The sequence below is a fragment of the Acanthaster planci genome, linkage group LG02, assembly GCF_054643075.1.
Source record: "Acanthaster planci isolate LZ-2023a linkage group LG02, COTS_SCS, whole genome shotgun sequence".
Classification (NCBI taxonomy): Eukaryota; Metazoa; Echinodermata; class Asteroidea; order Valvatida; family Acanthasteridae; genus Acanthaster; species Acanthaster planci.
The window spans coordinates 29,280,873-29,301,254 of NC_141778.1; the positions used below are offsets into that span (position 1 = coordinate 29,280,873).

The 20,382-nt window shown below is 41.8% G+C and overlaps 3 protein-coding genes across 3 annotated transcripts; 1 reads left to right on the forward strand and 2 right to left on the reverse strand.

The window, feature by feature from the left end:
• Positions 1–2,015: 2,015 nt before the first annotated feature.
• On the reverse strand, positions 2,016–2,882 carry LOC110977178 (growth hormone secretagogue receptor type 1-like). The gene has a single exon (XM_022231064.2). It carries the CDS (start codon positions 2,880–2,882, stop codon positions 2,016–2,018), a length of 867 nt encoding a protein of 288 aa, XP_022086756.2.
• A 2,859-nt stretch (positions 2,883–5,741) lies between these two features.
• LOC147800113 (uncharacterized) lies at positions 5,742–10,411 on the reverse strand. The gene is made up of 3 exons (XM_087130021.1): positions 10,204–10,411; positions 6,075–6,371; positions 5,742–5,911 (listed from the first exon to the last, which is right to left on the reverse strand). Exons 1-3 carry the CDS (start codon positions 10,409–10,411, stop codon positions 5,742–5,744), a joined length of 675 nt encoding a protein of 224 aa, XP_086986147.1.
• Positions 10,412–11,338: 927 nt separating this feature from the next.
• On the forward strand, positions 11,339–20,282 carry LOC110977150 (neurotrypsin-like). The gene is made up of 8 exons (XM_022231012.2): positions 11,339–11,532; positions 12,150–12,206; positions 13,860–13,976; positions 14,825–15,024; positions 15,999–16,131; positions 16,691–17,020; positions 18,158–18,469; positions 18,821–20,282. Exons 1-8 carry the CDS (start codon positions 11,481–11,483, stop codon positions 18,823–18,825), a joined length of 1,206 nt encoding a protein of 401 aa, XP_022086704.2. The 5' UTR covers positions 11,339–11,480; the 3' UTR covers positions 18,826–20,282.
• Positions 20,283–20,382: the final 100 nt, after the last annotated feature.

Genomic DNA, 20,382 nt, shown 5'->3' on the forward strand with positions numbered 1-20,382 from the left:
AATAAAATGTCAAAGGTCATACAACATAGCAAGAGATGAATACATGCACTGTACATGTACACAGAGACAGACAGTAGATACTTGTTTACATTTTATAATGTAAATTTGATCGAAAACATATAGGTCCTAAGCTGTTAACTTTGTTGATACTGACTACGTAATTGGAATGTTAGCCAAGTTTAATGAAACATAAGTGAACTTGGTGAGCAGAAATGCAGGTTCAAATGCTCCATTGCAGCGTGTATGGTAGATGAAATGTTGGAATGGGATGTGAAACCTACTTCTATTTTTTTCCCAGGATTTTCATTCATTGAGCACACTGCACATCCAGCTATGGTGATTCAAGTCCTCATCAGAGATTGCATACGATCATGATGCTGTTCCCTCCAACAGGATATGTACAGCAACGAAGAGTTCATCATTTTCGCATTCCACACGACCAGGGGCTAGTGAAAGAACATGCACACAGCCCATGGAGTCAAGGTTGCTGTCAACCATTCCGATTCAATCGGAGCTTTGCTGATTTTTAAGTTTTCAGCCAGCGAAAAATCAAAACATGCTGATTTCTATTAAAACACCAAAAATAGAATATATTGAAACCCCCAAACGAGGGCCCTATGTGCAGAAAAAGAAGGTGCTATTTTCTATGTGAAAATGTGGGGGTTGTTACACGTGTACACTGAAAACCTTCTGTCTTGCAGCTGCACTGAGCAAATCACCAAAACATTTGTCAAAGGCTTTTGAAGTTAGCTATGCATATTACAAATCGTATAAAGTAAAGTCTGAAAACTGTCTCTACTATATATGGTAGCAACACAGGTACATTGTGTAGTGCGTATTGCATGTACACCGAGCGATTCATCACGCGAAAATTAATGCATTTTAAATAAATCGATGTACAACAGTATCCCCGACAGGTTTTATTTTATTATTATCATTAAAATTATTATTGTAATATTTCCAAATAGGTAACTTGGGAGACGTTTTGTAGTAAAGTTTTCATCATTAGGAAGACATTGGTCATTAGGGAGACATTTCAATGTCCCCCTAATGTTCCAACTACCAAAAGGAGGAAAAATTTTTACCGTCCACATTTTGAGAGATGATAGATTAGGGTTTGAAAGGAAAACATGCAAAGTTTGGTTACGATCAGATTAGGGAATATTGAGTTATGGGACAGTAAAGTTTGTGCACGTTCTTATGGGAATGTCTCCCAAGTGACCCATTTGAATACTTTACTTCACAGGTGAGTGGGAAAGAAAGAAATCGGTATATCTATTTATCAAATATTAGCACCAAAAACCTTAAAAAACAACACAGTAAAGCCTTGATTTTGTCCTCGAGCACATTGAGCCCGAAGCCACATTTGCTTTTGAATCCAAAGCTGGATACGCGGTTGTTGTACGAAAACCACATTTTGAAAAAGGGGGTTGGCATTAAAACGTGCTTGTGCGGTTTGGCTTTTATAAAGACATCTAGATTGTACACCTTGAGTTTGAAATACATCATAGGTGAGCCAGATCCAGATATCAGCAAGGCCTGTACATGTAGGTCATGGTAGACTCGATTTGTTTATTTCTGGGGACCTTTTTTAATAAATAAAATCCCATCATTTAAAAAGGGATAACAAGTTTTTTGTTTTGCACTTATGCTTGAAAATGAGGAGTTCCTCGACCACACCAACTTTTCAAACTTGTACATGTACAAGCAGTTTGGGTCAAGTCGAATATTTACATGCATGGTAACCGTGGTTTCTCAACTATTTAACTTCACTTTGCGAATTTGAATACTGCATGACCTCCCGACCAGTCACACTGAATATAAGTAACCTGAGGTGATTTTGTTATTCTGTGTATATTTGTATTCAGACAGAATTACGCAGATGGATAATCAATAAAAAAGTACTGAAACACACTGAATGAAAATTTCCACAAAAATGTCTTGCGTCATTTTGGGGCAATTTGGGGCTAGAGTGCTGTGCAACAGCAGAGATCATGAGATCATGAGGTGAACAGTTATTGAGGCGAGGGGCTCTGGAACAAACAGAAACAGTTGGGCTTGGCAGAGAGCAGATCGCATAGCGCCTGACGCAGAAATGGATTCCGTAGGTAGTAGATGACAACATTCAGCCAGCCGTTAGACAATGCAAAAACGTCAGTGAGTGCAGCGGTCTCATAATCCCAAAACTCGCTTTCTGATGACACGAAGAAGGCAATCGACGGTATCCAGGTGACGGCCAGAGCACTGGCTATGATGAGGATGGTGACCGTGCCTCTTGTGTTGAATTGCTGCCTCTTGGCCTGTCGGACCCGGTTTACAGTGGCAATGTCGCGGGCATGGCGTTGCGCAATGAAAGAAATTCGCGTGTACAGCACGATAATTACAATTAGTGTTAGCGTTACAAGCACACCCGAAATATATATTCTCCAGTCATTTAGTGTCTGCTGGCATATCTTAGGATGCTGGGGACTGACCACACTGTGATTGTAAACCCCGTACAAGAGAATGACCAGTATGCTGGAAGCAGCCCAGGTGATGCAGACGGTAGTCTTTGCTTTCCGCGTGGTCATCAGCTGAGGATACCGCAGGGGAAAGGCAACGGCAATAAAGCGGTCAATCGTCAGGAGCAGGAGAGACATGATGCCCATGAAATAAGAAGTGATCAGCAGCAGTTTGATTGTCACACAGAGGAACCCCCCCAGCATCCAGGCTCCGATGTACAGCTCGGGCAGTGTCAAGGCCTGGCACAGTGCGGCGAGGAGGTCGCTGAGGGTTAGCGAGCCCAGGATGATCTTGGTACTGCACCTGGTGCCCGCGGCCCGCCGCAAGGTGATGAACATCAATGGGTTCAGCAGCAGATTCAGCAGGACGGTGAGCGTCATTGCGATGGCTACGAACACGCCAAAGGGCGTCAGCCAGTTTGTGTGACTGACATCCCCCTGGGTGGCATTAAGCGTTGTGTTCAATTCCCAAAGCCTTTTGTTCTCCATATTCAGTCAGGACTCCAGCACACCCTCAAGATTCTTTTATTGTTGTTGGTTTTTTGTTGTTGTTAACACAATGTCTTGGGATGTCCTGCCCAGACAGCCACAATGTCAAACAGTACAGTCCCTCACAAAATTATGGACTTCATGTACCTCACACACAGCTCAACTCCTTAGACCTGCGTGTGTTTCCTGCTATGGACGTGCTGCAGGTCTTCAGATGGTGTTTTAATTGAATACACATCCAGTCTTCTCTGATAAATGCTTCTTCATCCCCGGCAAATACACTTAACATCTGGTAAGTGTGCTCACTAGTAAGAAAGTAATATCTTGTCGGACAGCAGAACCCCGTAGGGGAGGTTTCCAAACTTGATCCTGCACCACCGTGTACCTTCACAGTAGTGTGCAACACACACCAGATACCACGGTATTTATCCCTTGAGCCCTTCAGTTGGTGTATGCAAATCAGTGTCACTGTCCATCCATTAAAACGGCTCGGTGTGCGAAGGAAGACCATTGAGTCTGCGGAGGCGGTTTCAAGAGAGGACGCCTTATTTATTCACTGTGATTGATGTGTTCCAGATTTCGGTCTGTGCCAAGTACTTATGAAGCAACCTTTGAACTGATAACAAGGGTCCAACATCCTGACAGGTTGTTTCCTGTTCAGCATCAGCCCAGGCTTCGTTACGAGTTTTATAACGAATTGAAGTTGAAGCTCCTGCCACTGATCAGGGAGGGATGAAGTTGAAGAGAAACAGTGTAAAGGAGGGCAGAGGAAGAGATGGCTGGATGACATCAGCAACTGGACATATCTGTCTGGAGCCCTGGCATATACACTGGCATTAAGTCTATATTTACAAATATTCACACTGTTTTAAATTTCTCAGTGTGGACCAGGAGTTCAAGCGAAACATCACAAGCCTGCTTGGGTGGGATTTGAGCCAACAACGTGCCGTACCTCTCACCGGTGGAAACGTCTCAGCCATTCGACTGTTGAAGTTTGCTGGGATCGTGCGGATTGCTTGAATCAAGTGAATCGAGCAGCACGTTCTGCAACTAGTTAGTGGTTTTATCTATCTTTGCATAGGAGATATTAATTTTATATTTCACCTGCCCTTACATGAACACACATGTACATTTACATGTACAAAAAAACACACCACACTGAGAACATATGTAGTGTCTGATTGCGTACATAAATTTCAAAAGTTTGAATTTTGAAGAAGAGTAGAGTAGGCAGAACTAATTGTTAAATTGGTTGAGAAAATTGTCCTTTTTTGGTACTTGACAGAAAACCCAGAGAAAAACTACGCCGGATAAGACGCCGGATAAGAACTGAAAACCTGAACAACCAAGAATGCTGACTGGGCGTGACTAAACACTGTTTGAGAATTGTAATTTAATCTTGCATGTACATACGAATAATTATATAAGGTTTGGCCATGTTTTAGGTATTTTTTTACTTTATGGAAGGTCTTAATATGTCGGCAGAACATCAGTTTAGCATATTCAGAACTTAAAATTAATTTGGTAGAAATTCACCCCACCCATTTCACAGCATAGCACGGGACAGACAATGTTAAATTAAACAATGAAGGTGACTTCCACCAAACAAGAACAGAAAATGAATGCTTTCATTGGGGAAAACAGATGAACAATTTTCAGTGCAGTTCATTTTATTTTCTTCCTGGTCAAAAAAATACATCTTAGAATCACCAGTACCATATTTGTATTCTCACCCATTATTGACTGAAATCATTCAGTGTCAGGGCCCAAGAGGCGAATATTAAAAAGATGCGGTAAGCTGTCAATGTTCAATGACAGCAATAACTGATTCAGTGGCGTGATCCTGGACAGACTGTGTGCTAAAGGAAATCACGTGCCCGTCAGAGCTGGGCCTCGTGATCGTGACTGTCACAATCACGCGCCTCCTGGTCAGGCGGGGGAGCTTTGTACAAGTGCATGTAGCTCCTTAATTGCATGCAACCTATTCCTGGAAAGGCCCCAATCAAGCTTGAGAATAACTGTAAACTTCTATGGAGAAAAAATCAAGCTTAGAATATAGAGCTCCCTAAAGTATGTGCAATTTTAACTTTATTTTTTTTTTTGCTTGGGTGTCTGTTAATGGTTTTCGTTTTCATTAGGTTTTGATTATAGTTTTGTTTGTCAAAGCTGCAATTATTTTGTATTAAACCAAAAAGATTATTGTGTTTCCATCTAGCAAGCGCAACCATAAAAATGAAACACAATGTTTATCTTTTTATTTAAATGTCAATAAAGAAACTTTGGAAGTGCCAGGTTTTATACTTTTTTGCCTTAATTATCTATTTCTTATTTCATTTTGGTCCAGTCAGCTTGAAAAATGTTGCTGTACTTATTTGTACACATAACCATCTGCTTTCTTCAAATAAGCCTTTTTCGGGGTAAATTTGAATAAAATCTGGTTTAGTGAGTTGTGAGAAATGGGTTTGGGAGTACACCATGGAATTAGTCTCTTTTGGACGAGGTGTGGCTCTTGAAAGAACTGGTGAGTGTTAACTCGACGTTTCGGCCAGTGTGCTCTGGCCGTCCTTAGGACGGTACGTGCAATTTTTAATTTGGTTTTTAGCTTGGGTGTCTATTAATGGTTTTGTTTTCATTAGGTTTTGATTATAGTTTTGTTTTTCGGGTTAAATTTGAATAAAATCTTATAAACTGAGTTGTGAGAAATGGGTTTGCGGGTACACCATGGAATCAATCTCTTTTGGCGAGGTGCGGTTATGGGATATGGGTGAGTTTTTGGTAGACACTGCGGGTAAGCCTGCCGTCCTGCTTTCTGGACACTTTGACGTCGAGGAATGAGATGTTCCCATCCCTTTCTTCTTCCATGGTGAAGTGGATGCTGCTGTGAAGCCTCTTGAGATGTTCCGGGAAGAGTTGTAGGTGGTCTACCAAACGGCAAAGGTGTTGTTCACACACTGGAGTCTAACCTTGGGTCTGTGGTCTGCTGTGGCGATGGCCGATTGTTCATAGACCTTATCCCGCCAGCGGAAGCTAGATGAGTTAAGATGAGGAGTAGGTAATGAAGCTAGTTTGGGGTGAGATCGGTACGGTCGTTGAGGGTGGGACCTGCTTGGAGTCTGTCCACAGCAACAGTAGTGGCGTCAGAGGTAGGTGCACTGTTGAAGAAGGAGATAAGATCAAAGTTGACCATGGAGTCGTCCAGCTGCAGAGTGAGGCCTTGGATGAGGTTGGCAAACTTGCAGGAGTTCTCGATGTGATGTTCGATATTGTCCACCGAAGGATGAAATATCTTGGCGAGATTTGTGGCTGTGTCGTAGGTATAGGGCCTCCTCTGGAAGCGACGATGTGGTGTAGTGAAGTATCCTTCTTGAGGATCCTTAGGCACTTGGAGTTGAATGCTGCTTCAGGCTTATTAACATGATATATGGGTGTCAACAAATTAAAACATTAAACACGGTCTCAAAACCCTGCTTTTATTTCCTGGTGTTGTTTTCCTAGGGTTTTGGTGCTAATATTTGAAAAAAATAATTACTTATTACTCTCTTTCCTGCTCCCTAATGAAATATGATTAAACATAAATAAAGCAATCCGCAAGGGGGAAAGTTGCTCGAGAGGCGATGCTTGGAACACCAACTAAGAGAGTCGTCCCTGTAACGGAGTCGATCTCATGTAAACCAATATGCAGTTAAACATTCAGTGACTGGACTGTGCGTCGTGTACCTTCAGACTGGTAACTTTGACCGAATATTCATAATTGGCTGCTTCTACTATAAAACTGAGGCAAGATATTGAGCCCGAGGAGCAATGCTAGGAACATCAACCAACAAGAAGTCCCTGTGACGTGTATCAATATCATCCAAACTAATTATGCAGTTTAATATTCGATGAGTGGACTATGCGTCCAACAAGTCCTCTCATCAGTCTCAAGCGTAACGGCATCATCAACTTCTTTCAATAATAAGTTAAGAACATTATTCTTTGCTTTTGTGATCATTCTACCTGGTCTCCTCTATTCTTATCTCATTAGTTTTCCATTATTTCACCTTTTCCTTTAAACTGATCAGAAACACCGAACAAACACCATATGGGGCAGCGCGCCAACACAAGTTTCCTTTCGATGTTCATGATGCCGCTCCCATTACATCAATACAAAAATCAGGGATGATGGTACCACTTCACCCTTTTTCTGCTACAAATGATACTGACTCCATGACACTTTCTCAGACACCAATAATGGCGGTAGTCCCTCTCCTGTCCCTGCTGAGGATGATGATACAACTCTTCCTCAAACCAAAAATGGAAACGATGGCACAGGCATCGACTGTCCCGTTTCTGTGGCTGAGGTCGACGACACCCCCCGCCGAGCTTCTCCCCTTCTCCTGCCAGGGCTGAGAGTATTACCTCACCTGTCCCAACTGCTGAGGTGGATGAAGCAAACTCCCTTACCCGCAAACCACCTCCTTAATGATGTTACTTCCTTTCCTGTTCCTCCAGCTGAGGTTAATGACACCACTCAGCCTCTCCTCTCGCCCTCCAGGGGTCGATGCCATCATCTTACATGACGATATCACTCCGCTCTCCCTACATACGGAATGAGCTTATTGTATTACCTCCAAAGTTCCTCCTTTGGAAGATAATACTGCTGTATCACAACTTCCTTGTCCTCCATCAAGGATGATGGTACCAACAAGCCTTCCCCGTGCGACTGAACCCGAGGATACCGCCCCTTGTTTCCCCCCATTAGATTAGATGTATGTACCATCGTTTCCATTTTTGGTTTGAGGAAGAGTTGTATCATCTTCTTCGGTAAGGAGAGGAGAGGGACTACCGCCCTTTCCGTTGGTGGCTGGGAAAGAGCAATGATATAAGCAGCCTTGGCAGTCATTTAACAATTTATTGAAAGTCTGTCTTTTTAACAAAGTGGCCTTTATCCAAAAATTCAAGGTGTTTTCAGGGAGCGTTTGACCGAGATTGCTGCTCACCAACGCAGCATCTTAGTGATTGTACCCCCTTATTCCTCATGATCAGGTTGCTCTCCGTGTATAGGTGGAAAAATGAAGGAGGGTAGGTCGATCTCTGGAGCTTCGGTTGAGGGCGCAATTGGCATTGACAGTAACCATGCCTGCAATTATGAATTGTGCCAAAACTTTGCGTCGGTGTGTGAGCATTAGTACATTGCTTAAGTGACTATCGTGAACTATCAGACGCACCGTGTTTTGTTTGCTTTATTTCTATTCGACACGAACACAAAAACAATATGATATAGACCCTTTATAGATTGATTTGCCCAGAACCTTTTCGTATTCGCTTTTATAAGGCATTTTACATAGCAACGGCGGTCCTTTGGTGGGAACCGACCTCGTGTGTACATGCTTGTGCATAATGTTACAGGACACGTGACGGCCTTAGTACACATTGAATTTTTTCACACAAGTCTGTCTCTCCTTTGCCGATGAGGGTGCACTTCCCTCAAGGAAGATATATGTAGAGAGCAGATTCTCTTGGACTGCCTAAACACACATTAATTCCCTCGTTGACTCTTCAAACGTATTTCACTTTAAAGTCTGTAAGATTAATGACTTCGAAAAAAAATTTATCACAAACGAATTTGTAACGCAGTATATCCTTCCGAGGATCCAGATCTACCTATGAATCATATTCACATAATTTATCTGGTAATTTGTTTTTCTTTTGTGTCTGTCTCTGTATTGTCTTCTTTTTTTCATAAGGGGAAAAATGCTGCCCCATTCAGCAAGGTTGAATGGAATTAAATTTCTATTTTCATAAAAACCCAATACCCTGAGGTTATTAATACATAATTTTAAATGTTAAAATGTGCATGTTATTGAAAAGAACCTGAAGTCGAGCAGTTTTTAGGTTAAGGTTACTCCCCTCTCTATCCACCTGGAAAGCTTTGATATCCCCCGATGACAAATTTCAAGGTACGTTGGTTATGTGGCATTCTGGTTTCGCACTGTGTGCAAGCCTCGTGTGCAAGCAACGTCAGCCTTGTTTTCAGATGTCTGGAATAGCAGGTCAGTATAGAGGGATCCCAATACGACGCTTTTAGCGTCGATCTGCGCATTTTCGCGTTTGAAAACGAGGCTGTATGTGTTAGCTTCAATTCTTAATACGATAAGACGATGGAAAGTAAGGAGTCAAGACACAAAATACCTAAAGGTGTGTTAAATTAAGACTTTCCAGGCTTCGACTTTTTGAGGAAGAGTCTTTCAGGATGACTAAACACGTAAAATCAAACGAAAAAATAACGGCAATTTACCGCGAACTAACGTACCTGCGATGGTCGTGTATCTTGTGTAGTGGGCGTGGTTTAAACTGAAGTGGCGCCACACTTACGAACCGGATACTGCATGTACTGTGTCGACTCCGCGGGCGCGCGCGACAAAGTTCAACACAGCGAGCCTCGGTTCGATGCAGATATGCGCAGATGGAGCTAATGTGAAATCCCTCTATGGGCGTCAATCAAAAGGTGATGAGGGCTGTATAACTCCTAAACTTTTTGATCATAAATCCTCCTCTTTCTTTGTTGTAAAAAAAATAAAGGCGGACTGTGAAGAATTTTTGGACTCACAAACACCAAATGAGATGAAGTAGTCATGAAAAGGGGAACAATAAAAAAGAAGTAAATATTCGTTATGATGTAAGAGTTTTCAAGAACGTTATACATATTGCAGATGTACCATTAACATCGCCCCCATCGTAGTGCCACATGGTGTCAGCATCCACCCCCAGCTTCTCAAACTTCCATGGTCAGGAAAGCTATCCCCTACGACTCCTTAACCCTAATACCCAGCAAGAATTTTCGCCACAAGAGGTCAACCCAAATATTTACGTTGTACGGATGTAATCTCACACTGGAATGCCTTTAATGAGTGGAGATAACAACCAGTGGCTGACAAAATGTTAGTTTGAACTTGCCCATGGTTGTAATGAATAGCAACAGCACTAAACATGGTAACCGTATAAAAAGAATGTTTTCTCGGAACGTCTCACAGCCGGGATGGGCGGATTTACTTGAAATTTGTCCACGGTGATGGTAGTAGCATCAGAGGCAGGGTTTGATGTTATCTCTTTAACCAATGTTAAAGAGACAACATCAAAGCTGACCATGATGTCGTCTGGCTGGAGAGTGAGGCCTTGGATAGGGTTGGTGAACTGGTCAGACTTTCTTGATGTGGTGCTTGGTGTTACCCACCCGACGGATGGAGCATCTTGGCGAGATGTCTTGCTGTGTAGTAGGTGCAAGAGACGACAGGACGTAAAGGAGTATCCTTCTCGTGGACCCCGGGTTGACCGAAGATCTTTGGGCATTTGGAGCTGGACTGACTGAACTGTCTGCGAACGGACTGGGAGACGTTCCTGGAACGCTGGAGGGAGAGAAGCTTGCGTTGCGGCTTGCTCATAATGCAAGGTGTGGAGTCTTTCTGGAGTACAAGGATTGCTCTTTGATGCTGTGTGCTTCTCTTTAAAAAACTAGGTTAAACTTAAATATAAACAAACTGTTTTGAACGCGTAAGGTGGTTTAACAGCCCTTCAAGAAGAAACGTTGTATGCTGATGTTAAGCATATCATAGATGTCAACCGTCCCAAATAGGCCTACTGTTGAACCATGTAGAGGTCACGGTAAAGGGCGAACAATGAACAATTGATCAATACCTTCTCCAAAAGAAACTGGTCCCAGGCACCTGATTTGACAGTGGAATCGAAGGGGATGTACTCTGCTGACATTTCCTCGTTATATGAATCAACATTCTTATACTCCTTCTATATGATTACATGATTTGATGATATCAGGTCATAGTAGGGATATATATCATCAGCTCAAGTGAGCGCGTTTCTTGTTCTTTTTGCTTGGGGTATCAAGCAACGTAACCATTCTTTTTTATCCCCAGGACCTGGTTGCAGGAAGTTTATTAGATCACCTGTACGTATTTCCCCTTCCGTTTCCAGGTAATGTAGGCCTAAATAAAGATAGGCATTGTTTGAAATTCACATTACCTGATGGTAGAGAGATCAACAGATCAACCAACCTATTCTTTGGGCATCCGCATGACCTAATGATACGGGGATCATCTGATAATGTTTATGTATTTTTCTCTTGTTTCCTTCAGCTTAAGGTCTACTACAGCTAATTATTTCCTATTCGAACTGTGGACCATTCTTCTCATTTCCTTGAATGGTAAACAAATTTCCTTTTGCTCTGTAAATGATACTCAGCCTTGTCTGGTATTGTGTGTTAATGTTTAAATCAATGCATTTTCGTCTCTTGTAATATAAAGCTCCTTCCTCACTGTACAAACACGTGATCCGATGTTAACATACCTGGCACAATACTCGAAAAGTATTTAAAGCCATAAGCGACGGTTCTCGACTTCACTGCCTACGTCAGTTTCCCAGATTGGTTGGGTTTACAAGCTGCAGTGACCTTCGTGTAAACGTTGCACTCAGTCAGACACCGCGTTCATTTCCAGTATGACGGCACCTCCCTACATTCTAACAGCGTTGGCGGTCATAGTACTAATTGGTATGTTTCCAATACTTCCATTAAATACACAGGTTTTGCTTGCAATATTTTCAAATCCGTTAATGTAGCTCCACATAACATAATATAATGCATGCAATAACACTCAAAATAATTCGTGTTTATGAGTGAAATGGTATGAAAAATTGTCAGGGGAGACAGATCGATCATTTTATTTCTACTCACTTTCAACTTTCAACTAGCAGGTATTTTGCATTAATTTTTATCACTCTTGGAAATTAGAAAATTACAAAATCATATGTCAGATGTGACAGGGCACCCGATCCGACTACCCACCGCTACTTATAAGTAGGGCTTGCACTCCAAACACGCCATGCTATAAGCAGGTTGGTATCATAGGATCGGAGCAGGACTACGTTCGCTACACTAGTCTTGTAAGCATGGCATGAAAAGCGCCCCACTTGCCACACAACAGAGAGCCACTGCTACGGTGCACAAGCTAAAACTGGTCTAGCTTACAAGTGTAAAATTCAATATTCTTGAATATTCTTCAATATTTTGAAGAAACAAAATAGTATCTATCGATTACACCAATATTCAAGACACAGAGGAACGTTTGTAAAATGTGTTAAGTCGCACCCTTTTCTGATTGATTTTAGGAACATGTTTTTCTCATCCAATCGACACTGGACCGGGGCAAGTCAGAAGATCGTCCGGTAATAGCATTGTTTAAAGTAGAAATCAAATGAAAGAAAAAATGTAAGGGTTTCTGACCAATTTGAAATCAGTCCTTGTGGTCTGCTGTTTGAATCTGAATGTCAGTAAATAAGTAAACTGTACTTCAATGAGTTACTCGAAAAGGTTTGCTAAGCGGGTACTTGAAAGTTTTCAGGCCACAGGGATTCCGGTCTATCTACTTAGTAACTGAATCAGAATGGTTAGTCAATTGACAAACGGTGGTCTTGGTGGTCAAGTGGTAAATTGCATGGGTTGGTTGATCACCTGGGAATTAAAGTGGCTGATGATTGAGTTAATGGTTGGTGTTTCGGCCATATATCGTTACCGTTTCAGTAGAACGTTAGTTCACTATTAATAGGCGGGAACACACTTCAGAAACCAATGCTGTGCCGCATTTTACCATCCACAGGCGAGATTTAATGTTCCGACGCTGTGAAAGGTCCAATTAGGAATACATATTGAACAACCTTGCTAGTTTTGTTTTACAAATGCAACACCTGAAAATGTTTATGTGCAGTGGTGCTACCGTAATGTTATGCTTTTCCATTAGTGGTGCGCACTGCGTACGCGTAGTGGTGCACCCGTTTTCATGAGGCTTTTCGGCCAAATATCACTTCGCAAACGGCTGCTTGTATAGTCTTAAGTTTATTGGAAACTCACTTTTAACTCACTATCCAAATTTTGTGATAGTAGCTTAATTTCCCATCCTTCAGGTGTCAGGATGCACAAATTTGTATTACGGTACCGTTTCACATTTTTCAGCATCCGTGAATCATTTGGCTCTCATTACTGGGCATTACCGTGACTGGGTTTTCCAGTCAATTCACCTACAGCAGCATCACCTCATCATCCGTTGAAAAGCGCAATGTGGGTGGGGAGCGTTAATTTACTCATAGTCGCTCGTGAACCAGCGAAGTACAATTCCTGCAAATTGCACCCAATTGCAAAGGCTTGCGTTGACTCAGGTTTAAACCACTATCTAGCTTGTTTGGGCGAAGGACACATGCCCATTTCAATTTCATGGTTCCCCTGTGAATTGATCGAACGCACACAATAAATCATCGGTCAGGGGATGCCCGTCAGTGGATGATTTGGTCATTGAGTAGTTTCTTCCAAGCACTCAGACGTGTTGATGGTTGGTTGCTCAGTCCATTGGTGTGTTAAACAGTTGGTCATGCAATGGACTACCTATTCAATCTGTCATCCAGTCAATGTGGCGACACAAGTGTGTTGGTGAACTGGTTGTCGATTGGATCTATCAGAAAGCCAGTCTGTTTGTGGATGGTTGACTGCTCTATCAGTCAGCTTGTCCATAAGCAAACGAGTGAGTCATTTGTTAGTGAGTGTTCCACGTTTATCCGTTGGTATCTTGGCGAGCTATTGCTTTGGTCACTGCCGTTACGCAAGACGATCGGCCAATTGGTTTGAATGTCCATCAGTCAGACTTTTTTCTGGTTGATAGGATAGTCAGTCAGTCTTTCAGTCGGTTGGTCAGTATATTGGTCGGTTGTTTTGGCTACAGCCAGTAGGCCTATTTAAATGATCGTGCCTGTCGTATGATTCTTACTTTTTGAAATTCGGGTTTTTTTTCTAATAACATTATTTGTTAACAATTATTTTATTCATGTTAGTGCCTTGCGTAAGTGGTCCGCTAGGAATGGAAAGCGGAGCCATTGAGGACAGCAGAATAACGGCGTCCTCTTTTTACGACAGTAGGTTTCCTCCACGCATCGCTCGGCTTAATGCTGGTAAGACGAAAGCCCACAATCATAGATTTACTCTGACTTTCTTTACTCATTTTGACAATCCAACCATTCAACTTTCAAGTTCCCTGGGAAAGCTTCGTGGTTTATTATAACTCATCTTCCTACACAACGGACTGATCGAGGTAAATTTTTGCTCTTGATACACTTCACAATGTAGTTGGGCGTGACAAGCAGCGACAAAAGGGGGCAAAAAATGAAACGCAGAAGTCTTGTTTTTTATTATTATTTTGCATTTGAATAAGGTTAACCGAGACCCAGAAATTTCATGGACACCTACCTTGCAGGAATGTTTGCTCAAGCCCCCCTTATATAAGCCACCATAACAGGTAATTATTGTGCAATGGTAGCCGTCAAATTCATGGCTTACCAACGACTTGTAATTGGATTAAGTTTAATAATCGAGGGGATGTGCTTACATGAGAGGTGAAAATTAAGGGTGAAAAGCGATCTCAGTTTGGTTCGTTGTCATGCATGATTAACATTGTCTATTTTGATGTTCAAAATTCTTAAAGACGTCTGTATTACTTACCAGTAGGTCCAGAGTTAGAATCCTGCAACAGCCATTGCATTTTTTTCACAGGTGGAAACGATGACAACAAACTGAGAATAGGAACAATGGCAAAGCAAAAATATCAGTGAATGTTTGAATAATCAGATATGAAGCAGCACTCACTTCGGATAAGAGGATAAGAGTATTGTATTCATGCGAAAGATCTGTACGGGTGTTTCTAGGGGAATTAGAAAGGCTTCAAGATGCTAGGTCCGTAGCAGGTATGGTTGGATAAGAAAACAAGCAACTGTCTCCTTAAATTCGTTATTTTGTCCAATAGGCAACGAGGGATGGATACCAAGCGCTCCAGCTGACCAGTGGATCCAGATTGATCTTAGTAGACATGTAGCAGTCACAGGGGTGGTGATTCAGGGAGATGGCCGCGGTTTAAATCGGTACGTTACTGCATTTACTGTGCAGTACAGCGCGAGTGGCGATTCAGATTGGCACGGAGTACTTGATGCAGACGGAGACATTAGGGTGAGTACTTCAGAACTGGCCTGAAGCACAGTGAACAGTCGACGATTACTGCAACACATCTGTGTCCATCAATCCAGATGCAGACATCGTGTAGACACAGAGCCTAGGCATTTACTCCATTGATGCGTTTAATTTAGTTCTTTAAATGTCTAAAAGTGACAACGTATCGTATTACATCTCTTAAATACGGGCGTTCCCCAATAGTTTGCCTCCAAGAGTTTGCAACGCGTTGACCAATCGCAGTGCGCGAAATCTGTCGGCCCGTTGCGCATCTAGAAAGGGTCGACAGATTTCGTGCTCTGTGATTAGTTAACGCGTTGCAAAACTATTGGAGGCGCACTATTGTGAATCGCCCGTACTTTGATGTAATTCTATGGTGAGGAATGATAAGGCAGCAGGCATTTAATTTCAAAAGCCATTTCGCAGCAGAGAGATAACATCTCTGAGCGGGAAAGTTGAACGGGGGCGGGGTACCATAAAAAAGTGCCTTATACGCTTCCTTAAGAAAATAGTCCAAAAAAGGAACAGGGAAGGAAAATTACAAAACACATAGGCCCCCTACAACGCAAGAGGTATTAGCCATAGAAAATTCAGTCAAATAAATGAAAACTTAAATACCATTATGTAAACTTGAATCTCTAATCTCTGTCTTTCGTTGACGAAATATTTAGTCTCTTTCTGGTTTTAGTTTTCTCTCTCAATTGGGACTGGTTGCCATTTCGCAGCAGAGAGTTAAGTTCTTGGAGCGGGAAACTGCCTTATACGCTTCCGTATCACGACGATGCTTTGAGGCAATTAATCGAAATCGTCATTTGTCCCATAAATATGACATGTGTCCTGATTAACTTTTCTGTATTTCCGCATGAGACACAGTGTGCAAAGGCTAATCCACAAACGGTGCACACGTTTTTTAGTGTTACCATTTGAATACTGTTGATAAAGTGATGAGTGTTATCACTATGGATTGGTTTCAGTTTGGCGTAAGCACTGGACAATCAACAAATGTGACGTTCCCCGTGGTTCTGATGGCAAGGTATCTTCGTTTATTGCCTCAGGCCTGGACAACTTCAGTTTACAGAGTCAGGCTCGAAGTGCTGGGGTGTAGAGGTAAAACATGCACACTGTTATGAAATTTTTTTTAGCAGTTTGACCGCAGATAAAAACACTCTTTGAAAAATTTTAACTTTTCTTTTCTTAACTCTTCTCTTTAAATATTGTCCGCCCTTGAAGTCATACAAATTGATCAAATTACTGTGACCCAAGTCAGATTTGAAAAGGCCAAATTGTTTTATTTTTGACCTTTTCCTGGCCTTTCTGAGAGGCGAGGATAAAGTTGGTATTTGAAAATTCTTTTTTTTGTGTGTGTCATTTTTTTATGGGGGGGGTGGTCATAGTAGACTTTAATTCACCTCCAGTTCTGTCAATGGTGTTGGCGAAATCCAGTACTTGCTTAATACTTGTAATGCATTAATTCAATGCACTGAGGTTCAAATCTAGACCAGATGAAACGCTTAATGCTCATGCACAGTTGCTTTCCTATTGAAATTGAAAACAGATATTCAATTTACGGTACTAAGATGCCAACTAACTGTTTACTCCTTAAGATATTGTAAAAGCTGACAACAGTTTCCCAAATGATAAAGTGTGACTATTGTTATTTCTACAGTCTCGGATGGAACTATTATGTTAATCGGTGGTGATGACGCCCTCAGCGACCGTGTGGAAATCTACCACGAGGCTACACTCTCCTGGGGTGCCGTCTGTTCCGACGGCTGGGATCTAAGCGACGCCCATATCGCCTGCCGCCAACACCACCCTTTCCTGGAGGCAGTTCAAACTGGGGCGAGCTCGGCAGAGACTGACCTCCCGATCGTTATGAACCAGGTCGCCTGTAAAGGCACGGAGAATCGCCTGGTGGACTGTCCGTTTATTTGCACCGAATATCAGCAGTGTAACAGCTCTCATGTCGCCACGGTGGTTTGCCGACCCAAAATGAGTACGTTGTATATTATTCTAAAAAACACATTATTCATGCAAGTACTTTACCCGGGACAAAGGCCGAGATCCTTTGAAAAATTGTCAACTGACATAAAATAAAGGAGGTCCTTTTCAGAGCACCGTACAATTCTCCAATAAGATGCAGGTTCAGATCTCTCTTCTCAATTTTCCATGCTCATCAGCATTGTTGTAAGAAAGCCTCCTCTTACCCTTACCGTAACGGTCCAGCCCCCGGCTGATCGCTCCGGGGTGGCGGTCCTTCTGCCACTGTCACAGGAATTGGACGCTGAATCGAGTCAGGAAAAATAAGAGGAGAGAACGGCCAGAAAGAGACGGCGACGGCCCGGGAATATCAATTGGAGCCTCACACTGACAGTGCTGGAGGATTTGCCCAATCTTTATTCCAGATCAACTTCGCTGAAGTCACCCCAAGCGTAGCCATACTGCTGCCTGTATAGCCAAGTCAACATCCCACTCGAGAGTGTACAAGAAAAGTACATGTATAACAAGTCGCGCCAAAAAGTAATAAAATCAGGCCAACAAGCACCTACAGAACGTTTTGTCACATGCAGGGCCGACCCAAAATCGCGCCTTGATCACTTGTAGAGTTCGAATGTTACATTTACAACTTACTGGTAATGGGGAATCCCCAGCACACTACATTGCCAAAACCTGTTTTATCTTTTTGGAGTCGATCCAAATCCGACTTGTCTCATATTTCAGCACGGGCAGCTAACGCTTTCGGGGCGAGTTAAGACCATCTGAAACCCTTTGGCTATATGCATGAAATCCTTACGTAAAAACGGTCCTTTTTCTCCCTGATCATTCTTACCAAGTTACTCTTCTGCCTGCCTTTTATTGTTCAGTCTTTATTTTCTATATTGGCTGTGATCGTACAGGACATCAATTCTGTTGTCAAGACAAATCATTCCCGAGCTGTCAGAAAAATATTCTCATTTAAAATTATAAGAAAGAATCAGACGTAAATGTTGAAGGTCCACAGTTTAACCAATGGGATCTGGCAGCTTTTATTTTGAGAAATCAGATTTTCAACCTATTCCATTTAAATGTCCTTATTGCTGAGGTGAACATGCTAATGGTCATCTGTACGTTGCATTCTTTACAACCTCACCAGACACTGTTCGCTTGGTGGGAGGTTCCAACAACTCCAGCGGTCGCGTGGAGGTGTACCGTAACAACACCTGGGGAAGCATTTGTGACAATGACTGGGACATCAACGACGCTGCTGTGGTCTGTCGTATGCTGGGCTTCCCCGGTGCAGAGGCCGCCAAAGCCGGTGCTTACTTCGGTCAGGGCAGTGGTCCTGTCCACATGGACGGTGTGGCGTGCACTGGAGCAGAGGGCAGCTTCGGTGACTGCCCATCTTCGTGCTGGAAGGAGCCCCAATGCAGCCACAGTCAAGATGCCTGTGTCATCTGTCAAAGTGGTAAGAACAATCTCATTAACACTAGCAGCTAATTAGGTCGATGTGGTACAGATACTTTGCTGTGGCTTGCCTTCACACACAAATCTATGATAGTGGCGGCAGCCTTTACTCATTGGTTTGTTTTTAATTTTGAGCCGCAGGCAAGTAATATACACACGACTTTAGCCCCAGTCCAGGTCAAGTTTCGCCACTTCCCCAAGTTTCTCTAAAATTAAAATTCAGAGGATCACTGCACTCCAAGTCATCAAATTTTTCTTTTAATTTTTATCGAAAAAGAATTGTTTTGAGTTTTGTGCCCCATTTTAACCTATTCTTATTCTTTTCTGATATTCTGTGGCTATATCATTTCAGGCTAAAGATAAGTGCATTTCTTCAGAGTTCAACGTCCTGTTCAACGTGGGACTATTTTTGAAGTGTATGCAGTTTGCATGTTTAGACTGTGCGTTGAATTTATTCAAGCCTACAATATTTTGGACGTTTTAAATATCTCCTCCGGAAAACATGGTATAACAATTTTAGTGTAAACTTTACTGATGAATCTAGAGTCTGTATTGAGCTAAAATGTTCTTCCAGAGAATAATTTTACCGTCATTTAACCACGGTTTTAATTAAATCAGTGGGCTTTCTCTGGTTAGGACCAATCTCAATTTTTGAAAAGATGTAATTGTTGCTTACGTATATGAGGTTCATCGCTACACATTAATCACAAGCTGTTTAACATTCCATTAAGTTTGCTCATTCTACATTAAAAAGTAAAACTTTTCGAATTTATTTCTGCTACCATGAGTACGAAAAGCACCTTTATGTGTTTACTGCTTTTCTTTATTTATTAAAATTTATTAACAAAATCATAGTTGTTTACCGTCTGAGATTAACAATAATTGCTGTTGGTTAAGTTCGAGCTTGACTCTCTCAAATCCTACAGAGAAGCATCAATAACTCTTACACAATGTTGTAACAGTGTAATCTTTCGAGAGTGTCGTACAGATTTTTCTAAAAGTAACTGACCATGTATTATTGGGTGAGTGCCACAGAGGGAGCTGTTTATACACAGAGTTGTGACGTGATTGTCTCAATCGTTGGAACCAAAATGGATGATTGTGCATTACTATACGTGGATAATTAGCACACAATCGCTGCATGGTGTTCCTGCTCACATAATGAATAGCCATTTTGGTCCAAAGTCTTAGTTGGCGCTAATTTCTCTATACACAAGCTGTTGACCCTCGTGTTTTGTTTTGTTTCGGGGGGGTTGGGTTTTTTCCTCCAAGTTTGTAACCAGGGACAGTTACCCTAGCTAAACGTTGAGCTTTATTACCATTATCACCATTGTTTATTATTGTTGTCAATTCGTTAGGCTACTTAGCTTTAGTATATCGTTGTTACATTTAAGTGACTGAATAAGTTCGACTTTATAGCTTATAAACAGTTTTACAAGCTTTTTATTCGCAATGAAATTGCAACACCGAACCTTGTTATTTGAAACCTTGAAATGTAATTAATTTACAGTCTTAACACTCATGGCGTATTGTTTTATTCATTTTCCAGTGATTTACCGTTTGTGGGGAACGATAGTTATATCTATGTCCGATTTTAGCATTTATGTTTATCTACGACAAGTTATAAAAGCTCATTTTTTCTACAGTGGCTGAAAACATTGCCCCTCTCCCCATTTTCTGTAATCACGTGTAATATGTGAGTAATAAAAAAGACGTCTGAGCAATGACCAGGACATGTACGGTGCTTGAAATAGTTTGCAATCCAAAATTTAATGTGAAGAAAGCTATCCTAGAATATACATCTTTACATCTTACATATTCATGACAAGATCGTCTGCTCTTTATAGTTTTGTCCAAATAAGTGTGTTCAACTAAAAATACAATTTTGAAGCCGCATCCCATATTTACTTTGTT

Coding starts and splice junctions, on each gene's coding strand:
- LOC110977178 (XM_022231064.2), bottom strand. CDS start 2,882: ATGACGCTCACCGTCCTGCTGAATCTGCTGCTGAACCCATTGATGTTC.
- LOC147800113 (XM_087130021.1), bottom strand. CDS start 10,411: ATGAGCAAGCCGCAACGCAAGCTTCTCTCCCTCCAGCGTTCCAGGAAC. Junction 6,372..10,203: donor CAAGATGCTCCATCCGTCGG/GTGGGTAACACC, acceptor TTCAACTCCAAG/TGCCTAAGGATCCTCAAGAA. Junction 5,912..6,074: donor AGGTCCCACCCTCAACGACC/GTACCGATCTCA, acceptor GCCGTTTGGTAG/ACCACCTACAACTCTTCCCG.
- LOC110977150 (XM_022231012.2), top strand. CDS start 11,481: ATGACGGCACCTCCCTACATTCTAACAGCGTTGGCGGTCATAGTACTA. Junction 13,977..14,824: donor CATCGCTCGGCTTAATGCTG/GTAAGACGAAAG, acceptor TTTGTCCAATAG/GCAACGAGGGATGGATACCA. Junction 16,132..16,690: donor CGAAGTGCTGGGGTGTAGAG/GTAAAACATGCA, acceptor TTATTTCTACAG/TCTCGGATGGAACTATTATG.